The sequence below is a fragment of the Dermacentor silvarum genome, chromosome 4, assembly GCF_013339745.2.
Source record: "Dermacentor silvarum isolate Dsil-2018 chromosome 4, BIME_Dsil_1.4, whole genome shotgun sequence".
Lineage (NCBI taxonomy): Eukaryota > Metazoa > Arthropoda > Arachnida > Ixodida > Ixodidae > Dermacentor > Dermacentor silvarum.
The window spans coordinates 73,172,896-73,196,389 of record NC_051157.2 but is presented as its reverse complement, the minus strand read 5'-3'; the positions used below and the strand labels follow the sequence as shown (position 1 = coordinate 73,196,389).

At 45.1% G+C, this 23,494-nt stretch overlaps 1 protein-coding gene across 2 annotated transcripts in view; it reads left to right on the top strand.

Annotated features, from left to right (window-relative positions):
* Positions 1-23,494, top strand: part of LOC119450222 (putative helicase MOV-10) — a 64,131-nt gene that overhangs the window by 23,575 nt on the left and 17,062 nt on the right. For both annotated transcript variants that reach the window (XM_037713606.2, XM_049665724.1), the window contains exons 7-14: positions 6,696-6,899; positions 8,007-8,115; positions 8,567-8,818; positions 9,615-9,774; positions 10,942-11,135; positions 14,810-14,878; positions 16,246-16,323; positions 20,818-20,973. In XM_037713606.2, the coding sequence (XP_037569534.1) occupies positions 6,696-6,899; positions 8,007-8,115; positions 8,567-8,818; positions 9,615-9,774; positions 10,942-11,135; positions 14,810-14,878; positions 16,246-16,323; positions 20,818-20,973 (1,222 nt within the window). The remainder of the gene's footprint in view (positions 1-6,695; positions 6,900-8,006; positions 8,116-8,566; positions 8,819-9,614; positions 9,775-10,941; positions 11,136-14,809; positions 14,879-16,245; positions 16,324-20,817; positions 20,974-23,494) is intronic.

Sequence of the window (23,494 nt, the reverse complement as noted above, 5' to 3'; positions counted from 1 at the left end):
TCGCCTCAGCCAGTGAGCGCTGCCGAAGCAGCCAGAGCCAACGTTTATTGGTTCAGAATGAGGCGATGGCAGCGCCACCACAATTTCAACGTTTCTTGCTTCACCCTCTGCGCTTGCCAAGGCGTCTGCTGGACCCACTCCCTCATTCTAGTACACTCTACCGATTTTAACTAAATTTAGCACGATGTTTTGTCTTCTCATTAGAATATTTAGTAAGTTTCATTACCCTAGCCTAAATGAAAAAAAAAAAAATGAGTGTGCCCTTTGAGCAAATGACTGTCACCTTAAGCAAACTATAATTAAAAAAAATTGTATATATAGATAAAATTTTAATGAATAAGTATCTTCAGGACGCCTTTTATTACAGGATAGTGGCAGCAGCTTGCAATTTTATTCCTTTTTTTTTATAGAAATTGTATAACTTTAAAGCTAGGTAAGTTTTTTTGTGGTTGTTACTGTAATTCAGAAATTTATGCTTTTTTCATGATAGCGGCAACTTAGATATTCAAGATGTCTGTAGCCTTGTTCCCCACAAATTTTTTACCTAAAAACAATCTTGCAAACATTTTTCATCTTTGCAGTTCTGAAGCAATAGTTTTTCTAAAAGTGCAAATTGCCAATTGGCCAAAAAGTGCATGCAAACTGAGAAAAATCGATTGTAAGAATTCAAAACATCTCATATTATTCTGCGGGCACCGGTGCTCGATCGAATGCCTCTGCTGCATGGATTAGGCCATCTCCTTCAACTCAATGCAGCTCGGCGGCAATTGGTTCTGTTTTGCAGTGCTTTTTTGCATCCCAAAGCTTTTCCACGTCGAAGACTTCGTGGCAGGCATAGTCCACCACAGCATTGAACACCTGCAAGTCGCAATGAACTAGTGGAAAAATGCAGAGCAATACCAAGATGTCCAGTGCCAACAATTAAAAAAAAATGAGACTGGGCACAAAGACCCTGCGGGCGGGAAGAATTAAATGCAGCAAGGGGCATTTCCATCAATCCAAGCTTCAGTTTCGGTTTTATATGCAGTTGGCAGTCACTGTGGACAAAAATGGGCCTTTCCTTTCTTTTTTTTTTCTTCTTTTTTTCCCCTCTTTTGTGTGCGATTTTGCATACTCTCAACAGAATGTCTCTCATCACTAGAAAGCCAGCGAAGCAAACTAACACATGCATTGACTTTGCATTCGGCTCCTCTCTTGCTCCATGACCACATCTTGAAAAGAGCAGTCGTAGGTGCTTTTGACGGGAAACGCATGCACTGCTGGTAAAAAGAGAAAACTAGTTTTCTTTTTTCTGTTGTGCAGATGACAACCAAACTGTACGAGGAGCTTCTTTATATATGTTGAGGAATCCAAAAAGACCAAAATAGAAAAAGTGTTTTTTTTTTTTTTTTTGCGAAAATCACTATTTTGAACTTCAAACTTTATTTGCATCAAGTAGTTTTACATGATGCATGAGACCCAACAGAAAAAGCTGTGGGCCCCCCTTTAATGGCACAGAGGCAGTGCATGAAAAGCGACAAGACAAGTACATAATGTAATGCACATTATAGATAATAAATAGATACATAACATATAGTAGTGCTGTATAATAAACTAGTAGTAACGGAAATTGCACGCCTGCTACAAGAAATTGCCATAACATAGAATGTAGGTACTACGTATCAATACAAGCAACATAGAGCATATAAATGTAGCGTAGGAATTTCCTGTATAAAATGTAACATAAATATCCAAGTAATGCAAATCAATACTACACAGATAACAGCATAAACAAGAAAAATAAGAAGAAAACAGAACAATTAGTATAACATCATAAAGAAAAGGAGGATGGGGGTGGTGGTGCAATATTTATCGACGTAGCAAAAGCCAGACTACATATAGTATTTTAGTGAATATTACATATTTCTCAAAAAGAGAGGGTTCTAATGTTTATTGCTCTACTGTTTAATGCGTTAGCACATAAGTAGATGACGTACACAGTTACGTTTCCCTCCGTGGTCGTGGGGGTGTCGCCGTTCGAGTTCAGGCCGTTGCTCGTCCGTCGCTCCTGATGACACCCTTGTTGATCCGGGCTCCTAGCCCTCAATCTTCGTTCGTTGTCAGGCTACACGTTGCATACAAGGCTCGCAACAACTCCTCTGTATGTACAGGTTTATTTACATATGTACATTTCGCCAACAGCTCGCGGAGTCATCGACTCCAGCTCTCTCATCGCTATCCCATCGCTCTCCCCCAAAACATGGCCGAATTCCCCCTTTTAAGCAATTCGGTTCACACGAAAATTTCATTCCTCCGCCCCTCGGCAGCGTAGGGCGGAGCACTCTCACAATCACAAACAGTTTTACAAGCATACAACTGTCACGACCCAATGGTTAGCTCAAATCAGCCCAACAGTTTTCTTTCAGTCACTCCTATTGGTTCATTTCGCTCTTTCCCGTTTTCCTCTGGCCAATCCTTACGTTGTATCTTCACTTCAAAGCAAACACGAGCAAACCAAAATAAACAAACCAGTAACACAAAAACAGCACCAACAAAGTACACAAACAAAAGCCAGGAAAAGAATTTCCCTTCCATTTTGAATCCGCTTGTTACCCGGCCCATGCACTCGAGCAAGCTGCAAACTAGAGGATGCGCCGTGTAATTGCTTGAACACAGGCGGCAGCCTGCTCTACGCGACGAAGACCACCTGAGCGACGCGACTCCCATCTGCCCATTAGCCTTACAAGGAGCGCTGCCGGCGCGTGCCCTTTTATCCTTTGTCCAGCTCCCCCGACACCGTGGGTGGGGGGCAACAACAGTGACGATCGGCAAGTGACGCGCGTTTGTCGGCACCCGTTTGCCGTGGTTGACGGTTCAAAACATCCTGCACATGTGGTCCATGACCATCGGCTCAGCGGCGCCCGCCACCCCGCTCTAAACAGCCTATCTTGCTAGCCGATAGCGCGCGGCACTTCCCGGGCCTACACACATGTGGAAACGTTTCTGTAACGTCCTCTTAGTTAGTTCTCATGCATACAAGTAAAGTATCCAAGTAAAGGTCGTCGAACTTAACATACACACTTGGTGGTTAGTGGATATGATGGCCTCCAAAATATTCAGCATGCCGCTGGCACTACCCAATCTTGGAAATCATGCTCAGGCACTACTACACTGTAGGTCTAATAGGGGCGGAGGCATAAATGTGAGTGGCCTGCACGGTGTAGCCACCTGGCGGCACAGAGCACAACCAGACAAATACAGCTAATATTGCAGTAACCAAGTGTATTTTACTTTGCTGTGGGTGTAAATTTTTGGCAGCAACACGATCACGCCACTACCGAAAATTTACACCAGCAGCGAAGTAAAATACACTTGGTTACTGCAATATTAGCTGTGTTTGTCTGGTTGAGCTCTGTGCCACCAGGTGGCTGCACCGTGCAGTCCTCCTTAAAGTCCCTAAAAAAAACTAAAGTAGCGCCATTCGTGTCGCCCATGCAGGCTCCTCCTCTCCCGTGTGCCTTGCAGATTGTAAATGGAGCCAGTTGAGGGGTGGCACGGCTGTTGGCCGAAAAGATGGGCTTGTTCAAATCTTTCCGCTAAACGGACTAGAGCGCTGCGGTCTAAAGCGATTCATTGGAAGAGTGTTCGAGAGATAAATACGGCAAGTATCGTGCTTTGTAGACCAGTGAAATAATAAAAACGCTTGCACTGCAAAAAACATCACCTCAAGCAAGCAATACTCGATGCGAGAGCCGACCGTTTGCTTGCGGACGCGCTCGGCGCTGACGCTCTCGATGGCAGCGCCACTATTGCCGTGTAAACTCGGCGGCGCTAAGAATCTGCAAGCATGACGCACTAGCTTTTCTGAAGGTAGTGAAGGCGCCATTTTGTCTGTCCACTGCGTTGTTTATTTTGGCACGCGATGCCGACCCGAAGAGCCGCGAAACGAGCGCGCGTTCCACAGACGACACCGGCGTACCGTTCGCCGAGCGGCTGCCCGAGCGCGGCCGCGCGCCGCTTTCGCTTTCGCGTCCGTAGTTTCCTCCTGGACGCTGTAGGGGCGCTGCTGCAGCTACTGAGAGAGGAGGCAGAGGCGAAGGGGTGCGGTTGGCGCTACTTTGAGGACGCATTTACTCGAACACCGGACAAGCTAAAACTCTCTAATACAGTGCTGCACATGCTCAGGAGTCTCCTAGCAGTGCATAACAATAATATAGCAAGCTATTAGAAGCTTACGTACTATCGTGAGCAATATGAGCTCGAACACGCGAGCGCGTGGAAAATAGCCTCAAACCCTACATCGGCCGATTTGCAGCGGCCGCTTTTGGAAACAAATTGGAAAGGGCGCCGCGCTTCCGCTGGCTGTTCACACTCCCGCCTCGATATCATTGCTGCAAAACGATAGCTTGTAGCATGTCACTGGCCGCTAGCGGTGATATCAATTCACATCAACGCGCTCAGCTACATCAAATGACCCATCAGGCTATGCAGCTGCTGAGATATCAGCTGTGACGCAGACTGCCATAATGCACAGGTCATGCTTGTATTAAATCTAGGCGGTGTTGGCTGAGCGTTCGGATACGCCTCTTTTATCATTTTTTTTTTGTACGCTAGCGAAGCGGGGGTGCCAACAGTTAGTGGAAGAGCCCCCCTCCTTTCCCATCCGGTTTCGGCAGCGCCATCCACGTATGACGCTATCTAGGTTTCGAGGCTATTTTCCACGCGCTCCCGTGTTCGAGCTCATATTGCTCACGATAGTACATAGAAATCAAGATATACATTGCGATCTACTCTTATTAAAGGGTCCCTGAAACGGTTTGGACAAATTTTGTAGATGCGTAGGGTACAGTTACAGTAAAACATCCGCGTCACAATTTAAGTGAAGCGTCTCATATTAAGAGAGCTACGGATGATTACAAGTTAGCCTCCTCTCTAGCCATGCATTTCCTCCTCAACTCGCTCACCGAGTGATCGAGGCTAAGCTCCGCCTTCGCTGGCTCTACGTCATGTTGTGACGTGTTGTCACCTATTTCCGGTTGAGCAAGTTCAAGTTTGAGCAACGTGACCCTCCCATTCTGCGCTTTGTTCATTCGCCATCCACGCAAATGCATGCAACCGGGTCACGACACTTTCGTGCCCACCATGTAAATCCAAAGCTAACCTTGTAACAGGTGGCTCGAAGCTACATGCATAAAGAGATGAATGTGCATCTACGAACGGCAAACCATAACTTTAGTTGCCCACGCCTGACGAAGCAGCACTTCAGGATTAATGGCCTTGGCAGTGTGGTTGTGATGAAAATTAGCCGCTGGCCGATGGGATAACGGGTTGCGAGCCGTCACGGAATGCTTGCCGCTAATATGTTCGTACAGGTGACTCATCAGTGGTTGGTCCTGCTAATCGGCTCGATCTTCGAACTTCATGAAATATGCGCTACTTTTTGTTGTCGTGTCCTCTGTCCGCGTCACGCTGCCATTTTGATCGGCCCTGTCGACCTGGACAAACCTTGCACCAACACAGGCGACCCCAGCCGATGCAGCACTGTTACGTGCGATCACTGCATCAGGTTGACATCGAGGAGCACTAGCAGTCACAAAGTCCACCACCACATAAGCCGGGGCGGCCCCCGTCTGCGGTACGCTTGGCACTCCTTTTGTGCTAAAAAACGAAGTGAAGCGCTCGTGTGCGTGCCATCGAGCAAGAGGGGCTTCGCAGAGCACGCGACATGTGGCATTGCACCGGTCTCCACATCAAATATATTGAATATCTGAAAAATTGAATAGTAGATATTAGATTTGTGAATAGAATTATTTGGGGGAATGCTCACTATTCGATTCGGTGATATTTGAGTATTCGCACGCCCCTATTTTTAAGCGGTCCTGCAGTTCGCCTTAAAGAGGTTTAAGGTTTAATTTTTAATAGGTTCTGCAGTTGGCCTTAAAGAGCATTAGCTGACCTTACTTTATTCGCTGCTATTTGCAATCAACATTTCTGCCCCTTCTTTGAGTGTGCAAAATTAACGAGTTGCATGGTGCCTGTTGAAATTGCTTGCTTGACACTGCCTCTTAGCTGTGTCTCGACAATTGAGGGTTCAAAGTTGTGGACAATCTGATGTCAGCCTGGCATCCTTTGCACAAGTAATAGGGAGTATGATAAGTTTTTGGGTACTACGTATAGATAATGGTAAGTGAAAGTTATGTACATTGACCTACATTTTTTTGTTAAGAATGTTTAAAGATTTTGCGCTTAGTGATGCTTTCTTTTTTTGCTCAAATCTCGCATTAAGATGTGTCATTATTATGGTCCAGATCATTCGATATAACACTCTGCACTGCTACTTGCGTGGTTCATCAAGCAAAAAATGCAAAGTTGCCTTCGTCTGTGCCCGTTCCAGTGAGTAATGTCTACAGCTATAAGGTTACCTGGTCATTTCTTGTGTCTGTAGTTTGGCAAAGCATTGCCTTTGAGATTGGTTTCAATTAATCACTGGTGATTGCAAGGTGAACACCAAGAGGGGTACGACAGTAAAGTTTTAGGGAAGAATGCAGGTCACTCTATGTTGTGTTTAGTAAATCTCCAGAATGAATTACTATGCCATACACATATTCTTATTCACTCCATGTTGGGATGTGCGGAATATGACGTCAAGCTTAATGAAGAGAGAGCGGGAAATGGTAATAAAGTATGATCACATGTTTTCTTTTGTCTTCTTCCAGCGAACTAGGCACAAGCAACGAGAAAATAGAGCTGGAATTTGAGGAAGGCTTCTTCATCCAGTGTGTTGCCACTGTAAGAGTGGTGGACCCTTTGGAGGCAAAGCTGGCACCATCGAGCAAGGCTTCATCTGTAAAAAAATTGCAGACCATCAGTCGAGCATTCCAGGAACAGCTTTGGACTGTGCCTGGCGAGCGATGTCCCATGTAAGAAAATGCACTTGAGTAGGAATGATGCTATACATTACTTCTCTTTTTTTTCTTCCGAAATTGCCGTTGTGGCTTAGTTTTTGTCATCTTTTGGGCATCCTTCGCAGATCTGTTTTCCTTTTGGTGCACACCGCCTTTATGACAGAGGACATGCATTTGCATGGCCTGCAGTCCGCACCGCCAGTGGGCGACTAGGAAAGGCTTGACAGCTACTAGAGCCAGCAATCGAAAGCTGGAAGAACTACGAACAAGTCGCGGCTATGGTCGAGCAAATAAATCTCAAGTCAGCACCTGTAGTTACCGCTAGCATGTGTAAAGCTTCTCACAGTCGCCTCGTGGCCGCTGTGAATTGCAGGCCATGCGCTCACGCATCCCCTTTTATAAAGGCATGGTTGTGCCTGCTATTTTAAAATAGCAGGCCAAATTTGTAGAATTTCTGAATTTATAAAAGCACACAAGCTTGAATGATAGCATAGGCTTCACAAAACAGCCTTAATGTGAACAGCGCTACTAACTTGATAAAAGGGGAGCTCTCTCCCATTTGCCCTGTTTTAGGGTGTAATTGCTCGTAGCGATAATAAGCTTTTTCTGATACATTTACTTGAGGTTTGTACTCAGCAGAGTGGCTCAGTTGCTAGGGTGTTCAGCTGCTGAGCATGAGGTTGTGGGTTCGATTCCCAACAGCAGTGAATGCATTTTGGTGGGAGTGAAATATGGAAGTTTTGGGTCACAATACAAAATACAGAAGCCTTGGAAGGGTCAAAATTAACTGAGAGCACTTTGTCTCTCGTTTAACTCCTGTGTTGATTTGGGGCATTAAAGTAAATAAATAAATCACTTAATCAATAAATATATCAGTTAGCATTGAAATTGATGACAAAGCCGATCGAGGCTGGTGAGCATCACCTATCGTTTTATGGCATTAAACCATGGCACCAGTATGTATGACTATTGAGCAAATAGTGCTCCAATATACTGCCCATTTCTCAGTTGAGTTTCGGGTCTTTCGTTAGCATTTAAAGGCGTGAAGTGGGGAAAGAGCGGTAGATTGTGCAATGTGTGTTCACAAACGAATGCTTTGTTGTGCCATCATTTTTTGAACAGGCGCCAGGCAAAGCTTCCTGAAGGGTTGCCTCACTTTCCAGTGAACCCAGCATTCTGGAAGATGACAACTCGAGAACTAGAGAGGTTCGTCAGTGGATTGCTTCGCCAGGTATGAACCTCATTGATAACCTCATTGATATTGCTGTTATGGTAACGGAACACATCTTTGTCAGTGTTTTTTTTTTTTTTGCCTTTTTTTTTTCTTCTTTTGCTGACGTCGGCCACACAGTGAAACTACTCAGCTTCATTGTGTTGTTGATGTATGTGTTGCTCATCGCTGCTCATCGCTTTTGAAAACAGCCTAGTTCACTGCCAGCTGGAGTCTCCCCTCAAGAAATGCTCTATGATGCTGGATAAGCACACCCAGTAACAACCATATTTTTAGAAAATAGATATACAGTAGAACCTTGTTCATGCATTTGGAAAAGAAAGCGATAAAAAATGTACTAACCGGGATAACATACTATTTGATGTATAAGACATAGCCCTATATATTACTTCTTCACTAACCCGCCCAAATTGCCGCGTGTATCACCTGATGTCCCTTTTATCTCTTGCAGCCTCTGTGTCCCGAAAACTATGTAGAGAAACTTCAGCTGCTGTTGCACCTGGAGGAAGTGCAGCTGAGCCGTGATCTGGAGGAGCGAGTCCTCTGCCCTGCCCCTCTGCGCATTGATGGCTGCCTCGCTCGGCTAAACCTCAGCTCATGGCTGGAAGAGGCCCAGTTCCCGCCCCGGGTGGGTGATAGAGTGTTGCTGCAGCCAGCAGATGCCCCCAGTGTCCAGCTCAATTTCGAAGGCTTCGTGCACCAGGTGACAACTGCTCTCTGTACACTTTCCCAAATATAGTGGAATCTCGTTGATACGATCTTCACGGGAACCAGAAAATAGAACATAGTATCATCCGAAAATTATATTATGCAAACATAATAGAAAAAGAAAAGGTAAGTAACAAAAAGCTTATTATACTGAAAAACATATTATGCGGAATCATATCAACGAGATTCTACTGTATAACCTTTTTAGGCACCAGTTATTTATGTCAATTCAAAAATTAAGTTTCACCACATTTCTTGCATCTTCAGCACCACAAAAGCTGTAGATTGGGTAAAAGATTTTCAATTCTTCGGTGAGTTTTGTCAAGTAGTAATGTGGACACTCGCCGCAGTAACCTAGTTGCTCTGGCGTTGTGCTGCTAAGCTCGAGGTCTTGAGTTTGATCACAGCTGCAGTGGCGAAGTAATAGTTTTTTTCTTTCTCTTAATGCCTGCAGCCACTTGCGCTTGTCCTATGAGCCGGAAATCGAATTCCTTTTGTTAAAAAAAGTAAAAATGCAGCATGCCTGATTGTGCAATAGGGCAATACTTAATTACTGTGTAATTGTGGAGACTCTTGAATTTGCACAAAGCATCATTTTACGAGCCTGGCTCTGCTTCAATGCAATTAAAAGCACCTCAGAATAAAGTGATTCTGCTTTGACGCATTTATCAGCAGTTCATCGTAATTTGTGACTGAAAGGGATAGGGTTTCCTTGCATGCTGATCACTTCATTCTGTTTTCTTATGGTCCTTTCTTACATTTCAACTGCGTGCATACTTTCATTTTTACAGGTCATGTCTGATGAGGCCATTCTGAGAGTGAGTCCTGCCTTTCATGAAGAGATGGTGAAAAATCCAGGGCAGACGTGGGAGTTGCGTTTCCAACTCAACCGCACCCCCTTGCGACGCTGCCACCTGGCTGTACGAATCTCGCGGCCTCTGATTCGTTCCTGTGAGTACAGCATCTGCATTGATGCTTATAATGTAGGACCTTTGTGAGCTTTGCTGTCTCATGCCCAGCTGCTCCACGAGTCCTATGTTGTTCCTTTGTGCCACTTCTGCTGCTTTGATTGCAGCTGTAGTGTTGGCGTTTGGAGCCATGGTGTTTGAAGTGCAGCTGAAAGACATGCTGCTGCACAAATAGCAAATAAGTATCCCCAAATCGTTTTGCTCTTTTAAGGACCCAAGACAAGAGAGTACACATTAAGGTGCTCTGCTGTGCTAGTGAATTGCCCCTTTAGAAATCCCTTAGCATTTTTTTGGTGGGAAAGTAATGTTTCCAGCCCTCGAGCAATTTATTTATTTTTTATTTAATGCGCTTAACAACTATTCACTCTCTCTTTTACCCCTGCTGCCTAATACATACAGCAGTGGTTACAAACTTCTGCTGTGATCCAGCACGTAGAATAATCGTATTTTGCTGTTCTTGCAGAATTGTATTTGAGGAATCCAAGTGCTCACTTCAGGATTCCTGTTGTTCCTCCAAAACGACAAGATAAATTTACCACAAGAGACAGGGAGGTATTTATTTGTAGAAATCTAGGCCTGGGCTGTAGCTTGATTTGACCTCCTACTCTGCGCTGGAGAAGGGGTATGGGAATGAAAAGGAGTGATGTTTGATGAAGACACTATGTGGATATGCAAGTCTGCTATGTCGTGGCATCTCTAAAGCTGCGGGTTTAGTCCACTGGCTTGTAAAAAAGCTATAGCTGCCCTTATAATTGCACTGTTTGCATCAAGCCAAGGACCCAAAACAGCTACCAGGTCCTCATTAGCCGCCGCCGCCACCTATTTATGCCCACTGCAGAACAAAGGCCTCTTCCAGCTATCTCTAATTGCTCCTGTCTTGCGCTAGCTGGCACCATCTTATGCCTGCAGTTATATATGCATTACATGACCTGCCCTACTCCATTTTTCTTTTTTCATTTTTTTTTTTTCATGTCAGCTGAATATCATCTACCCCCATTTGCTCTTTAATCCACATTGCTGTCTTGCTGTATCTTAACGTCATCAGGTAATGGCTTGTTGTTGACGTGTGTGATCAAAGAGACCAGAGCCATTCTCGTGCGTACACAGGGCAAATTCAAAACATAAGCCTAGTGTTTATGTTTGTGCGCAGTGCTGTTTCCCAAGAAACAACCACAGACAGTGACGAGGAAGTGGCCCCTGAAACTGGTCAATGAGCAGCTCAACGAGTTGCAGCAGGAGGCAGTCAACCGGATCATGGTCGCATCCAAGTGTTCCTTGCCGTACGTTGTTTGGGGACCTCCCGGCACTGGGAAGACTGTCACTCTCGTTGAGGCCATCCTGCAGGTGAGTTGCAAGAACATTTATTTTTTATATAAGGACACTCAGAGAATATTTCTGCCGTCGCCGTTGCTGTGAGGTTCCGTATGACGTCAACAGCGATGAAATTGTCGCCGTGCGCGGGACACTGTATGTGCGAGTGAAAGGGCGCGAAGGACGCGCGCTTTTACGGGGAGCGAATGCTTGGCGGAGAACAAACGCGTGTTCTGCGCCATGCTCTCTGAAGGGCTGCAGAATTAAGCGTCTCTTTCCTCCTTTACAATCACGATATATATAGAGCAAACACGACTTCTTCCGTTGTGCGAAAGGCAGTGGGGGGACGGGAGGGAGGCAGGGGACGTTTAGCTGGGGCACCAAATGCGTATTTATATAAAAATGTTGCGAGGCGAGAAGGTGGTAAAGACTTCCGACGCTGCTCGACGAGTTTCCCGTTCTGATCTCGTCTAAAACCTCTGAGCCGCCCCCAGAGGCCTTGGCAACAGTCACCAACGCCGCGCGCGTTCGGTGGGAACGCGGGCAAAACGGCGATGGTGTCGACAACAGTTCTGCGCGTTGCTGGTGCTGCTGCGTGTCCAAGTTTATACAGCTGATAAAACTACTATCCTTACTCCGTATAGCTCTCTCCTAAGTTGCTATCGCAAATCATGCTTCGCCTTTCGGGTAAAACTGCAACATTTTTTCATTTGTTGAAAACGGTTCCTTCCACAGTGTCTGCGCATAGGCCAGGGACACTACAGAGAAACAATAATGGTACATTTGGCCGGTCGTTTTCAAGCGCCCCAGAGTGCTCTGGTGGCATGTGTGACATCAGGCTGGTTCTGTGAGAGCACTCGGAGGCGCTTTCTCATTCGGGCAGGTGTCTGAGCGTCTGCGCGGCTTAGTTGTTTAGCACTGACGTGTTTCCTCTTCTGGCCTCTGATTTCCCTGGCAAGCAACTGCACATTTGGCTTGGGCACGCTCTCCCTGGCACCAATCTAGAGAGGGCTCCGCATCATTGCAATCAGAGTCACAGCACGGTAGGAGCCAGCTGAATGTAGTGCCATAAATCAGTTTAGACCGATAAAGTATTCTTAAATACCTTCTTTTTTATTATATTATGGTTTATGTTGATTATTAGAAGAGAAAAAGTTATTTCTTGTTGTGCTGAGGTTCCAGCACTACACGGTGTGCCATATGGATTTCAGATATTTTCGTATTTTGGCTATTGTGGGCGTAAAAGTTCTTCCAACGTGAAAGTTCACTCGTGGGAACAGACCCTTAAAGTTATCTATATTCATGCGTTGCCAAAAAAAGATAAAAATTAAACTAAATGTAATAACAATTGCAAAGGTATTGTTCAAAAATTGCTGAGCTGTTGTTTCCAGTGAAACTGACAAAATCACTCTTGTCCCATTCTCATAAATTGTGGTATGCCTTGAACAGGCTGGCATGTAGTTTATGAATGGCATTGATATATCCTTCTTTTTCACTGTTGTTCCATTGCCTTTTGAAATGTAGCTTGGAGTTTTATGATAATGGATTCAGTTCTGATGGTTAACTAGGATTATGTGTTACTTTCACTCGATGCAGTGTCTGAACATGATTGTTGTTGCAATGAAAATGTCACTTTTAAAGGGACTGACAACTGGCCAGAATGTGTTGAGATGTTGACGGAAATGAAATGACCAAGATTTATAATGATAGAATTCAGCACGCTGTTCGCAATCTAAGTGGGGAATTATAAATTTAAGTTGGCAAAGAAAGTCTCAAAAACCAGTTAGTGGCACTGCATGGGGGTGAAATCTTAATAGTATCTTGGATGTAGTATATGAGATTACTGTACGTAAGTCGGCTGTTATTAAGTACAGCATACTTATTGCTTAACCCTTTGCGGTCCGAAACCTTTACCCACCTTCCGGCTGTCCCGGTCCGAAACTATTTTGCCAGTTTATAGCGCCGCTATGAAAACCACAAACTGTGGACGAAAAATTCATAGGATATTTATTTTTTCTTTTGCATTCTGCAGGCAACTCCTCTACCGATATTGGAGCAGCATGTGATGCCGGTCGAAGCATTTTTCTGGGTGCAGGCCAGGGTTGTTACTGCAGGTTTTGCAGAAAAACACAGTTTCCCTCCTGCCTCCGTTTGTTTTTCGATCGCTACAAACAGCACAGTCTTTGCTATTTCGGCCTGGGAGCTTGTAGATGAAATGGCTCCTCCCATCTAGCATTTCGTCGCACTCCTTCCACGCAGACGGGCCCCAATTTTTGGCTCTATAGCCCACACGTCACCCACCAGCTGTTGGAAGAGGTTGCGACGGTACTGCAGGTGTCGCTGCTCTTTCTCAGCATGATTCTGCAGCTGTGTGCGCCTCAAAATAAAGCTATTGACAGTGGAAACATCTAGAAGCTTTCACTAAATGTGCCACCGTAAAACGAACGCAATGAAAAAGTGGTCATGCTTCTCAGCGAACCGCGCGAACGTGCTGTTCCGCGTGCAAGTGAGAACGCTCTGGTATCCAGAAGCCGTGCTGAACATTGTGCTGCACCCTAGTGCAAAGAGAAGTAAACTTCAACAAACGAAGTTTACTTATCCCTCAAGAGATGGCGAATCGTGTTTATTGCGCGCGAACGTGCTGTTCCACGTGCAAGTGAGAACGCTTTGGTATTCAGAAGCCGTATTCAGAAGTAAACTTCAACAAACAAAGTTTATTTATCCCTCAAGAGATGGCGCATCGTGTATACAAAGCATGCGCATGAATCGCAGTGAGAAAAACCGCGAAATTTAACCCCCAAACCCCCTTGTCGGGCGGTGCCCGACAGCGGACTGCTACGGCTGTCTTGCATTGTCGGGCCCTGCCCGACACCGGACCGCAAAGGGTTAAAATAGCAGTTAGTATATTATTAGACACTTGTGCTTTATTCTGTGCATATTACTAAGTAAAGAAAGTCAATGCTAACGAATGGCATATGCGTCCCACGATGCTTGGCGGCACACATGCTGTTGTAAGTGCGCGAGTTTGCGAGTAAGCACCCAGAGTTGTGTGGTCTCCCTGCAAGATACAAAATGCCATTGACTAGTTGTGCCGTAAATGGGTGCCAGCACTACAATATTAGCACACACGTGGCTACAGCAACACGCTGAACTGCATATCACCTCTAAAAACGTCGTTTCACTAGCGAGAACATTGCTTGGCTTGGCCTTGACTGGTTAATGACCAAAGCAGTTGGACAGGAAACCACGAGAACATGTAGCTATCATTGTAAAAATAATTTAACACTTTGGAAAACATGAATTGCAGGAACATTGGCTTGATAGACGAAATGCTTTCTCACAGCTACAGCTACACTTGTCTGCCTCCCACCAATGCCGGCATGTAATCACTATTGCGCTCACCTATCACTGTCTTCAGCATGCTTCCAGTGAATGACTACGTACTCACCACAGGTAGAAAATTTCAGATAAAAAAATGTTCCATGGTGTTTTCCCTGTTACCAGTTCATCATTCGGCACTCTGACTGGTAAGCTTTCCATTGCGCTAAAAAAAAATGGGTACCATGAAAATTCGTTGGCACTCCCTTTAAAGGAGTGTTTGTAGCAGCACTGAATATTAAATTGGCATACATTATTTATTATTTCTCATGTCCTGCCTTCAGTGCTTTCGTTTCTTTAGACTTACCTTGGACCTTGTGTTTTTGCAGGTGTTCTTGAACATAGAGCACAGCCGAGTGATAGCATGTGCACCATCAAACAGTGCGGCAGACCTTCTGGTTCGTATGCATGCTTGTTCAATAGGCTTCACTGAAAGTAACTAATTAAGACTGCAGGGACAACTTATACTTTTTAATGTTTTGGCCTTGTGTTACTACTGCTTTGTATTCCTTGTTCATGATATGATTTTCTCGTTTCTGTTCTTCTTTGGCACATTATTTATGTTACCACGTATGTATTCACTTCTGCCCGAAAGCACACTCACAGTATTGGGCTGCATCAGTGTAGTGGCTAACACAGTGGGTCCATCGTTACCATATGAACACAATGCATTTACTACTCTCTCAGATTGTCAGGACAGTCACCAGTTGTTACAAGACACATTATAGCATTGTGTCAATAAGGGCACGCTTGTAGTGTTTGTAGAGGGTAACGCTGAGCACATCTGGCGACCCCGAAGTGACGACACACACACACTAGTTCCACACTATGCCCAACTGACCCATCAGCTGTGGCGTGGGTGTTTACATAAATAGTAGAGCGCCCCCTGGGGTTGCCCAGGAGAACAATAATTAATAATAAAGTATACAACCGGCTGTTAACCGATTTATTTCATGTGACAACTGTCTAACATACTGTTAGTACTGCTGCTACACTTAATAATTTGCAGTCTTCTTTGCGGGCTCAAGTTTGCCTAGTGAAATTCCCATTTGTGATATTTTTCATCACCTGCCTGTCTCTCTGCACCCGTCGCTTTCATATGACAATACCATACTTGCCAACTATCCCGAATTTTTTGCTAATTTGGGCTCGTTCTATGATTTTACTAATGTTGCATAAAGTTTTACAAGAAGTATATTCTGTTCAGGACAGAAGTTTTGAGATGTCTATAAGGATGAGACGAAGTAAAATCGCAAAAATTGCATCCAAGAAAAAAAAAATTGTGTTGGAACCATTTTGCAGAAGTACAAGATGCAGATATCTGAGGGGTAATTTCTTTGAGCAAGTTTATGCAGAGAACTTTTTGAAGCTTGTGAAATTGGCAACAGCAAAATAACTGACGAAGTCACTGTGATATAAGAACAGTGAGTTGCTCATCAGTTTCTGCTTATCCTAGTTTGCTATTGCTAGTCTACGTGCTGCGTCTAAAGCTAAATAATCATTATTAAAGGTCATATGTATCCCAGAAAAGGTATGTGCTTAGGGCAAACATTTAAAAATGCATCCCAGTTACCCCCCCTTCCACAAATTTTTGTTTTTCATGTCCTGGGGATTGTTACGAGTGAAATTGTTATAAATTGGTGAAATCCAGCAGTTAAAACAGTGTACACAAAGTTAGAAGGTGACATCTAAATTTAACGCCAGTGCGTGAACTAATCTGAAATGTTTCTCAACATTGCCCACATTTAAAATTTTTTATTTATAGGCGGAGAAGCTATGGACGTCTGGCAAACTGGTATCCTCAGACATAGTGCGCCTCTTGGGTTTCCAGAGGGACGTCGATGTAAGTGTTTGACATTTCTTGCTTGTTTTTTATACTTGATGCCTGTTCGATATAGTCACATGTTTTCTGTATAGAAATGATTTTTCTGTGCTTGTATTATCAACGTCAAATGAAACGCATACAGCTTAACGTGTGGCCTAAGCATAACTGAAGGTTTCGTGTGTGCCGTGCAGGTCATCACCACTGACCAGCGCACATCCGGTTTGCCCACACTGAGTGATGATGCTTCCCTGATACTACTGCAAATATTTTTGTTTCTGTGCTGGTTGTCTTTTATTTAAAAGTGTGTGACGCACAAGGGCCGGGGCAAGCGAGCCCAAGACACGCGATGAGGAGCCACGGTTCTCGGAGGCCAAGCGCGGGATCAACAGTAGTTGACGGAGCGGATTAGAGGTGGCGCGAGTGTGGGGAAGACAGCGGCGAGAGTGAGTGTGTGCGGGGGACTGAGTGGTGAATGGGGGAACGTGAGTGGTGTGGTGCGTTGGGTTGGAGTGGATAATAAAGGATAAGTTCGGAACGAACGTGTGGCGTGTCGTCGATCGTGACAAGTGAGAAAGGAAATATCAAATCAAAGAAAGCAAAAGCGAAAATATTGCAGTCGGATGAGCATCCTCGCCCCCTGCTGGCAAACTGGATGAGCAAATCTATCTCTAATAATGACTGTTAGACAGAGCAAACTGTACCATGTGCACTGCTGTTCGTGCTTCATTTGACGCTGATAGCGCATCTATGACACACTCACACACATACACATGCATGCATGCACGCACGCACGTGCTCCTCATAATATTTTTATATTCCGTTTAATTAGTCAATTAACTCAGATTATTCAAAAATTTTTAATATTCACTTTAGAGCCAAGTCCGTTTCGTTACATTGTAGAGGTAATTCAGAAATGACTGATCCAATTTTTTTCGCAATGTACGTGCTGCGTGGCGATTTCTTTGAGCGCGCGTTCAGCCTATCGCATGTATTGGGGACGATGGCGCTTCCTTTCCGTGTGCCACCGTCAAAGATGCTGACGCACCGTCAAGCCGATGCCTAGAGCCGTGACCTCTCACTTCGCCACAGTCCGCGTGCACGGTTCTTTCGCTCAAAGCATGGTTGAGAGCTCTGCAATATGATAGCACATGTGCAGTCACGTGGTTTTATTTCATATTTCGCGGGATTTCTTTGAACGCCGAAAAAAATCCCCATGCAGCATGTACGTTGCCACAAAGATTGGATCGTCATTTCTGAATCGCCTCTACAACGAAACAAAACGCCCTTGGCCCTAATGTGAATGTTAAAAATATTACATTATAGTATAGTGCAGGGGTTCTCAAGCATGTTCGTTCCAGGGAACCCTGATAAGCTCCATGATGCGCCAAGGAACCCCCCCCCCCCCCCCCCCAGTTAACCGAATTAAAATGTCCTAATTAACCAAATGTCGAATTATCGAGGGTATCAAGAAAACAATAAACAAATGCTTAACTACATCAACACGATTTTATTTACTCAATGAATCAGCAAATTCTGTTTATATTTATTTAGCACAAGACCAGTGCAGAAGCTGAAATTCTCGTCATCTCATGACTGATTTGCGCTAGCAGCGGCGAAGGCCTCGCGCGCGTACATCCATCCCGATTATTTTTTCGCCAGTCAGCTGCTCGCCAACAAATTGTCCGCCCATCGCGATGTAGCCGGGGCTCTTAATCTTCGACAGCTTTAAACTACTGCTTGCCGCAACCGCTGCGCACGAAACCGCGGCCGCTATCGTCGCGATCATGGACGGCGACCTTGCGGTTCAGAAGGCAGGCGGCCGACGCACGCACCTAGTCAAAACGAAACTACCGTTCGCTGCAAGAAGTGCGGACGAAACCGCGGTCGCTGTCGACGCTACCATGACTACGCTACGATGACTACCGTGACTACGCATTCGTGAAGGCATGCAGCCGACGCGCGCACCGAGTGAAAACTAAACTACTGTTTGCCTCAACTGCTGTGGACGAAACTGCGGTGGTTATCGATGCGATCATGGATGGCAACTACGCACTTATGAAGGCACGCGGCATGCCGCCAACGCGGTGGTACGCGCGGCGATAAACGCAAGAATAAAGGCTTAAGGGCACAATTAGGCACGAAGCGCTCCGGCGTTGCTGTCAATCACGTGCCGCGCACGCTTGCCACTGAGGACCATGGCGATGCGGACTGCGCCGCTTCGTTTCGGTTGGACGCTAGCGCCGTTCTTGCTCTTCGGCGCGTATTTGCGATGCTCCGCGCATTTTTTTTCTTCATTTTTTTATTCCTCCAACGTATACGTCAGTGCGCATGCAATCGGCACCTACGCTATCTACAAACGGCAGAAATGCGCATATTGGTAAATTACGGCCTCCGAGATTAAGTGCGAAAGCTTAGGCGTAATGCCCGTTTTCGGAGGTTGGGTGGCTACAAGCGGCTTGCGAATTTATTACTCAGTTCGCGCGTTGCCGTTACGCGCTGTGAGTGCTTTTGGACACTCGGGCGTGAGTAACGGAGGTTCTGTAGATCGAGCGCACCTCATTTTCGCCGTTTTAGCCACTTGGTTAGCGCGGGACCACGGAAAATTTATCAGTGGCTCGCGGAACCCCGAGCAGGGGCCGGTGGAACCCCAGGGTTCCGCGGAACCCACTTTGAGAACCCATGAACTATAGTGGAATATAAAAAATACTCTAAGGAGTGCCACATGACGGCAAATCATATGTCGTTGGTTTCATTCAACTGCGCTTAAACGCTTTTTAAAAATCCTTGGTTCAAGTTGCGGGAAACACCCTGTGCATATATACAGGCTGAAAGAATAGAAGCAGTCGGAAAAATACCTTACCAGGATTTTACTGACGTTTCAGCCGAAGACCAGCCTTAGCTCCAGCAGAGGCCAGTCTCCAGCCGAAACGTCAGTAATATGTATTCTGGTATTCTTACGACGTGCTTTTATTTTTTTACCTATGTATACACATATATGATGCTTCTGCCTTGGTCAGAGTAATCACTCTAACGAAGGCAGTACTGTTTGCCGGAACGTTAGTAAAGTTAAATATATATATATATATATATATATATATATATATATATATCAGGTAATCGAGAAATCTGCGGAGTACAATCAACCTCTCTATATGGCTTTCATAGATTATGAAAAGGCATTCGATTCAGTAGAGATACCAGCAGTCATAGAGGCATTGCGTAATCAAGGAGTAGAGGAGGGATACGTGAATATCTTATCAAATATCTACAAGGATTCCACAGCTACCTTGGTTCTCCACAAGAAAAGTAGAAAGATACCTATCACGAAAGGGGTCAGGCAAGGAGACACAATCTCTCCAATGATATTCACTGCATGCTTAGAAGAAGTATTCAAGCTCTTAGACTGGGAGGGATTAGGAGTGAGGATCGACGGCGAATATCTCAGCAACCTTCGGTTTGCAGATGACATTGTCCTATTGAGCAACAATGGAGAGGAATTACAACAAATGATTGAGGACCTTCATCGAGAAAGTGCAAGAATTGGGTTGAAGATGAATATGCAGAAGACAAAGATAATGTTCAATAGCCTGGCAAGGGAACAAGAATTCAGGATCGCCAGTCAGCCTCTAGAGTCTGTAAAGGAATATGTTTATCTAGGTCAACTACTCACAGGGGACCCTGATCATGAGAAAGAAATTTACAGAAGAATAAAATTGGGTTGGAGTGCATACGGCAGGCATTGCCAAATCCTGACTGGGAGCTTACCACTGTCGTTGAAAAGAAAAGTGTACAATCATTGCATTCTACCGGTGCTAACATATGGGGCAGAAACTTGGAGGTTAACAAAGAATCTCGAGAACAAGTTAAGGACCACACAAAGAGCAATGGAACGAAAAATCTTAGGAGTAACGTTAAGAGACAGGAAGAGAGCGGTGTGGATCAGAGAACAAACGGGGGTAGACGATATTCTAGTTGACATTAAGCGGAAGAAATGGAGCTGGGCAGGCCATGTAATGCGTAGGATGGATAACCGGTGGACCATTAGGGTTACAGAATGGATACCAAGAGAAGGGAAGCGCAGTCGAGGACGGCAGAAAGTCGGGTGGGATGATGAGGTTAGGAAATTCGCAGGCGCAAGTTGGAATACGCTAGCGCAAGACAGGGGTAATTGGAGATCGCAGGGAGAGGCCTTCGTCCTGCAGTGGACATAAATATAGGCTGATGATGATGATGATGATATATATATATATATACATATAATATCCACGAGAAAAAGGGATACCAATGGGCTTGCGTCTTCTTAATAAAGACCATAAAAAGCCAACTGACAATGAGGCGAAGGAAAGCATAAAGGAAATCAGCTGCGACCCAGTGCTATTGTTCAATTCTAAAAACTTGTATAATAGTAGCTTGTGAAAAGAGTTGCAGTTGTCTTTACTCTGTCTTGTTTTAAATGTTGGCTCCTTGCAGTGTATACTTTCTAAACAAACGTTTATTTTTGATCTTTGGCAGGCCGTCCCACCTCGTATCAAGCACATATGTGTGAATACGGGTAACTTGAAGAAGGCAGCCCGTCACCGAATCGTTGTGGCCACAGTGGCCACTGCAGGTGCTCTGTATGGTCTGGGGCTTCCACCCGATCACTTCACCCATGGCTTCTTGGATGAGGTGAGCAAACAGCTGCAGTCTATGTTCTCCCTGCTTTCTGACTGGCATCCTTGGCTGCTTCACTTATATTGTTTACTGCACTTTTCTCTTGTTTAATTTTGATTTGCATCCTTTCAGCCTTGTTCCCTTCAGGAGTTGCATGCACAGTTGTGCACACTAAAATAGCACATCAAAAGCAATAGCACTGATGAGAATATTATGACTTAATGTGTCACGTATGTCTTGAAACACTTCTGATTAGATTTTTGTGGCAAAAGTGAATAATATTCTGTTTGTTTGCTCTTGGTGCAAGTATGCCGTCGTGCAGTGGGTTAATTTCTTTCATTGTTTCTGACTATGTTGGCATCAGGCATATTTTTCAAGTGGCTGGATGTGTGCTTTCCAAGTATGCTGGACATGAAATACAGTGGAATCTCGTTGATACGATTCTGCATAATTCGTTTTTCGGGATAATACGTTTCTTTTTCTTTTCCCGACAATACGATTTCGTTGGATAATACGTTTGATAATACGCTTTATTTTTGCGATTCCAGTGAAGATCGTATCAATGAGATTCCATTGTAGTTGGTTTTTCTCATATTTGGTGTTCCTGTAGAGAGAGTTCTTGCATGGAGTCCACATTTTGTAAACTTGACAAAACTTGCTGAACATTTGAAAATTCTTCAAATTCTTTGCTGCAGTAAGATTTCGAAGATTCAAGAAACATTCATTTAGCATGGCACATAGATTTGTTCGATGTGAAGTCTGTCTGGTGCTTGTCCGGTACATTTGAATTAACTGAGCTTGTGCTTATATTCTTGCTGCATGTCACAACTTGTATTCCTTTTCTTTTTTTTGTGCATACTGTGTGTGCATGCTGGTGTGTGTGTGTGGTCTTAGCACCATGACAATCGTGTGTGCATTTGTGTACTATTGTCAGCAAAGTTCAATAACAAGAACAAGCTTCCTGATTTTTAAAAGCTGGTGGAAACAGCATGAACATAACACAGACAAAAAGGACACCTCAACTGGCTCAGTCATGCTGCAATATACTGGTAGGCTATGATGATGAGTGATAGTGGCGACGATGAGAGAAAATCCATCACAAGAGAGCTTTACATGTCGTGTGACTAGCACCGCAGGAGGGAGTGAGATCACATTCATTTTCTGCTGTTGATGCTTTCCTTCTTTCATTTGGCGAGGAGGAAGGATGGTGAATGTCGGGCAGTTTTCAATAGAGAAAACTTATTTATTTCCCAACCTCTTGATTTTTTGGGTATCAGCAGCCAGACAGTTCAGGCAGACCTACATTCAAGTGACACAATACACTTGAACTTTGTTACATACCTGCCAAGTCTCCCAGACTATCCAGGAGACTCCCAGATTTTTACTATTTCTTCCAGTTTGTACAGTTGACAGGAAAATATTCTGGGAATTGCAGTTGTGTGCCATTTCTATCCACGTCCTGCACTTTATCTGGGTCCGCGGGGTCACTGCAACACTTCATTGGATCCCTGGTCACCAGGGCATCGAGGGAAATGAGAGAGCCCATGAGGCGGCGCGCACCCTTCTTTCCAACCGCGTCATCTCCCGGGATCCTTCAGAGACCCTCAGCGCCAGCGCAACTAGCACGACAAAAGGACCACCATATGACCCAGACAGAGCTCTGAGAGTAGCAGCCAACCGACGCAAGAGGAAACTTCGTGCAAGTATCCCGCAAGACCCAAACCCAGGTCGGGGCAGGTGCTGCTGCATAGGCTCCGTTCCGGCTTCGTCCTTACACCGGACGTGCTAGAGCGGTGGCGGCAGTACCGGCCACGCAGGGAGAGACGTCCTCCTTTCCCTTCTCCTTGACCCCCTTCCGTCGCAGGAACTTGGCCCCTCGACAGCCTCGGAGGACGAAGAAGCACCCCAGGAGCCGCACAGGTGTCCTGACTGCAGCGTGGCCACGCGACCATCCGCAGTCCATTTGTTTTGGGAGTGTCAGTGCTACGCTAAGCAGCGGGACCACCACCTGAGGGCGGTGCAAGTGTCGTCTTACGAGGAGTGGATTAGGCCGGCAACTGGATTGGCGGATTCAGACAGGGCCATTCTGGACTCGCTCTTGGGTTTCGCCAAGGACATGCAGCTTCTAGGACGGCTCTAATTTCTCCTTCCCTCTCCCCTTCCTATTCCACATAATAGGCCTTCGAGCCATCCTACAATAAATACATTTTCATCATCATCATCATCTGGCCACATTGGCAAACAAATCTAATTCAATTCAATCCAGTTGGAAGTCCATTGTGAATAGAGTTGTTAAGCAACTAGTAGGGTTTGTCCATCGAGAATAGAGTTGTTAAGAAAGTAGTAGGGAAACCCTACATGTGTCATTTTGTTGACATTTATAAGACTGCAGTGGTGCTCTTTACACATAGGGTTGTTGGGTGCCCTAGGGGCCCTAGCCTCTTTCAGCTACTGAGCAAATGCGGTGTTCCGCAACTAGCAACACTAGACTCTCCATTGTTCTCCTCAGCATCAGCTGTTTTGGCATTGTGTAGGT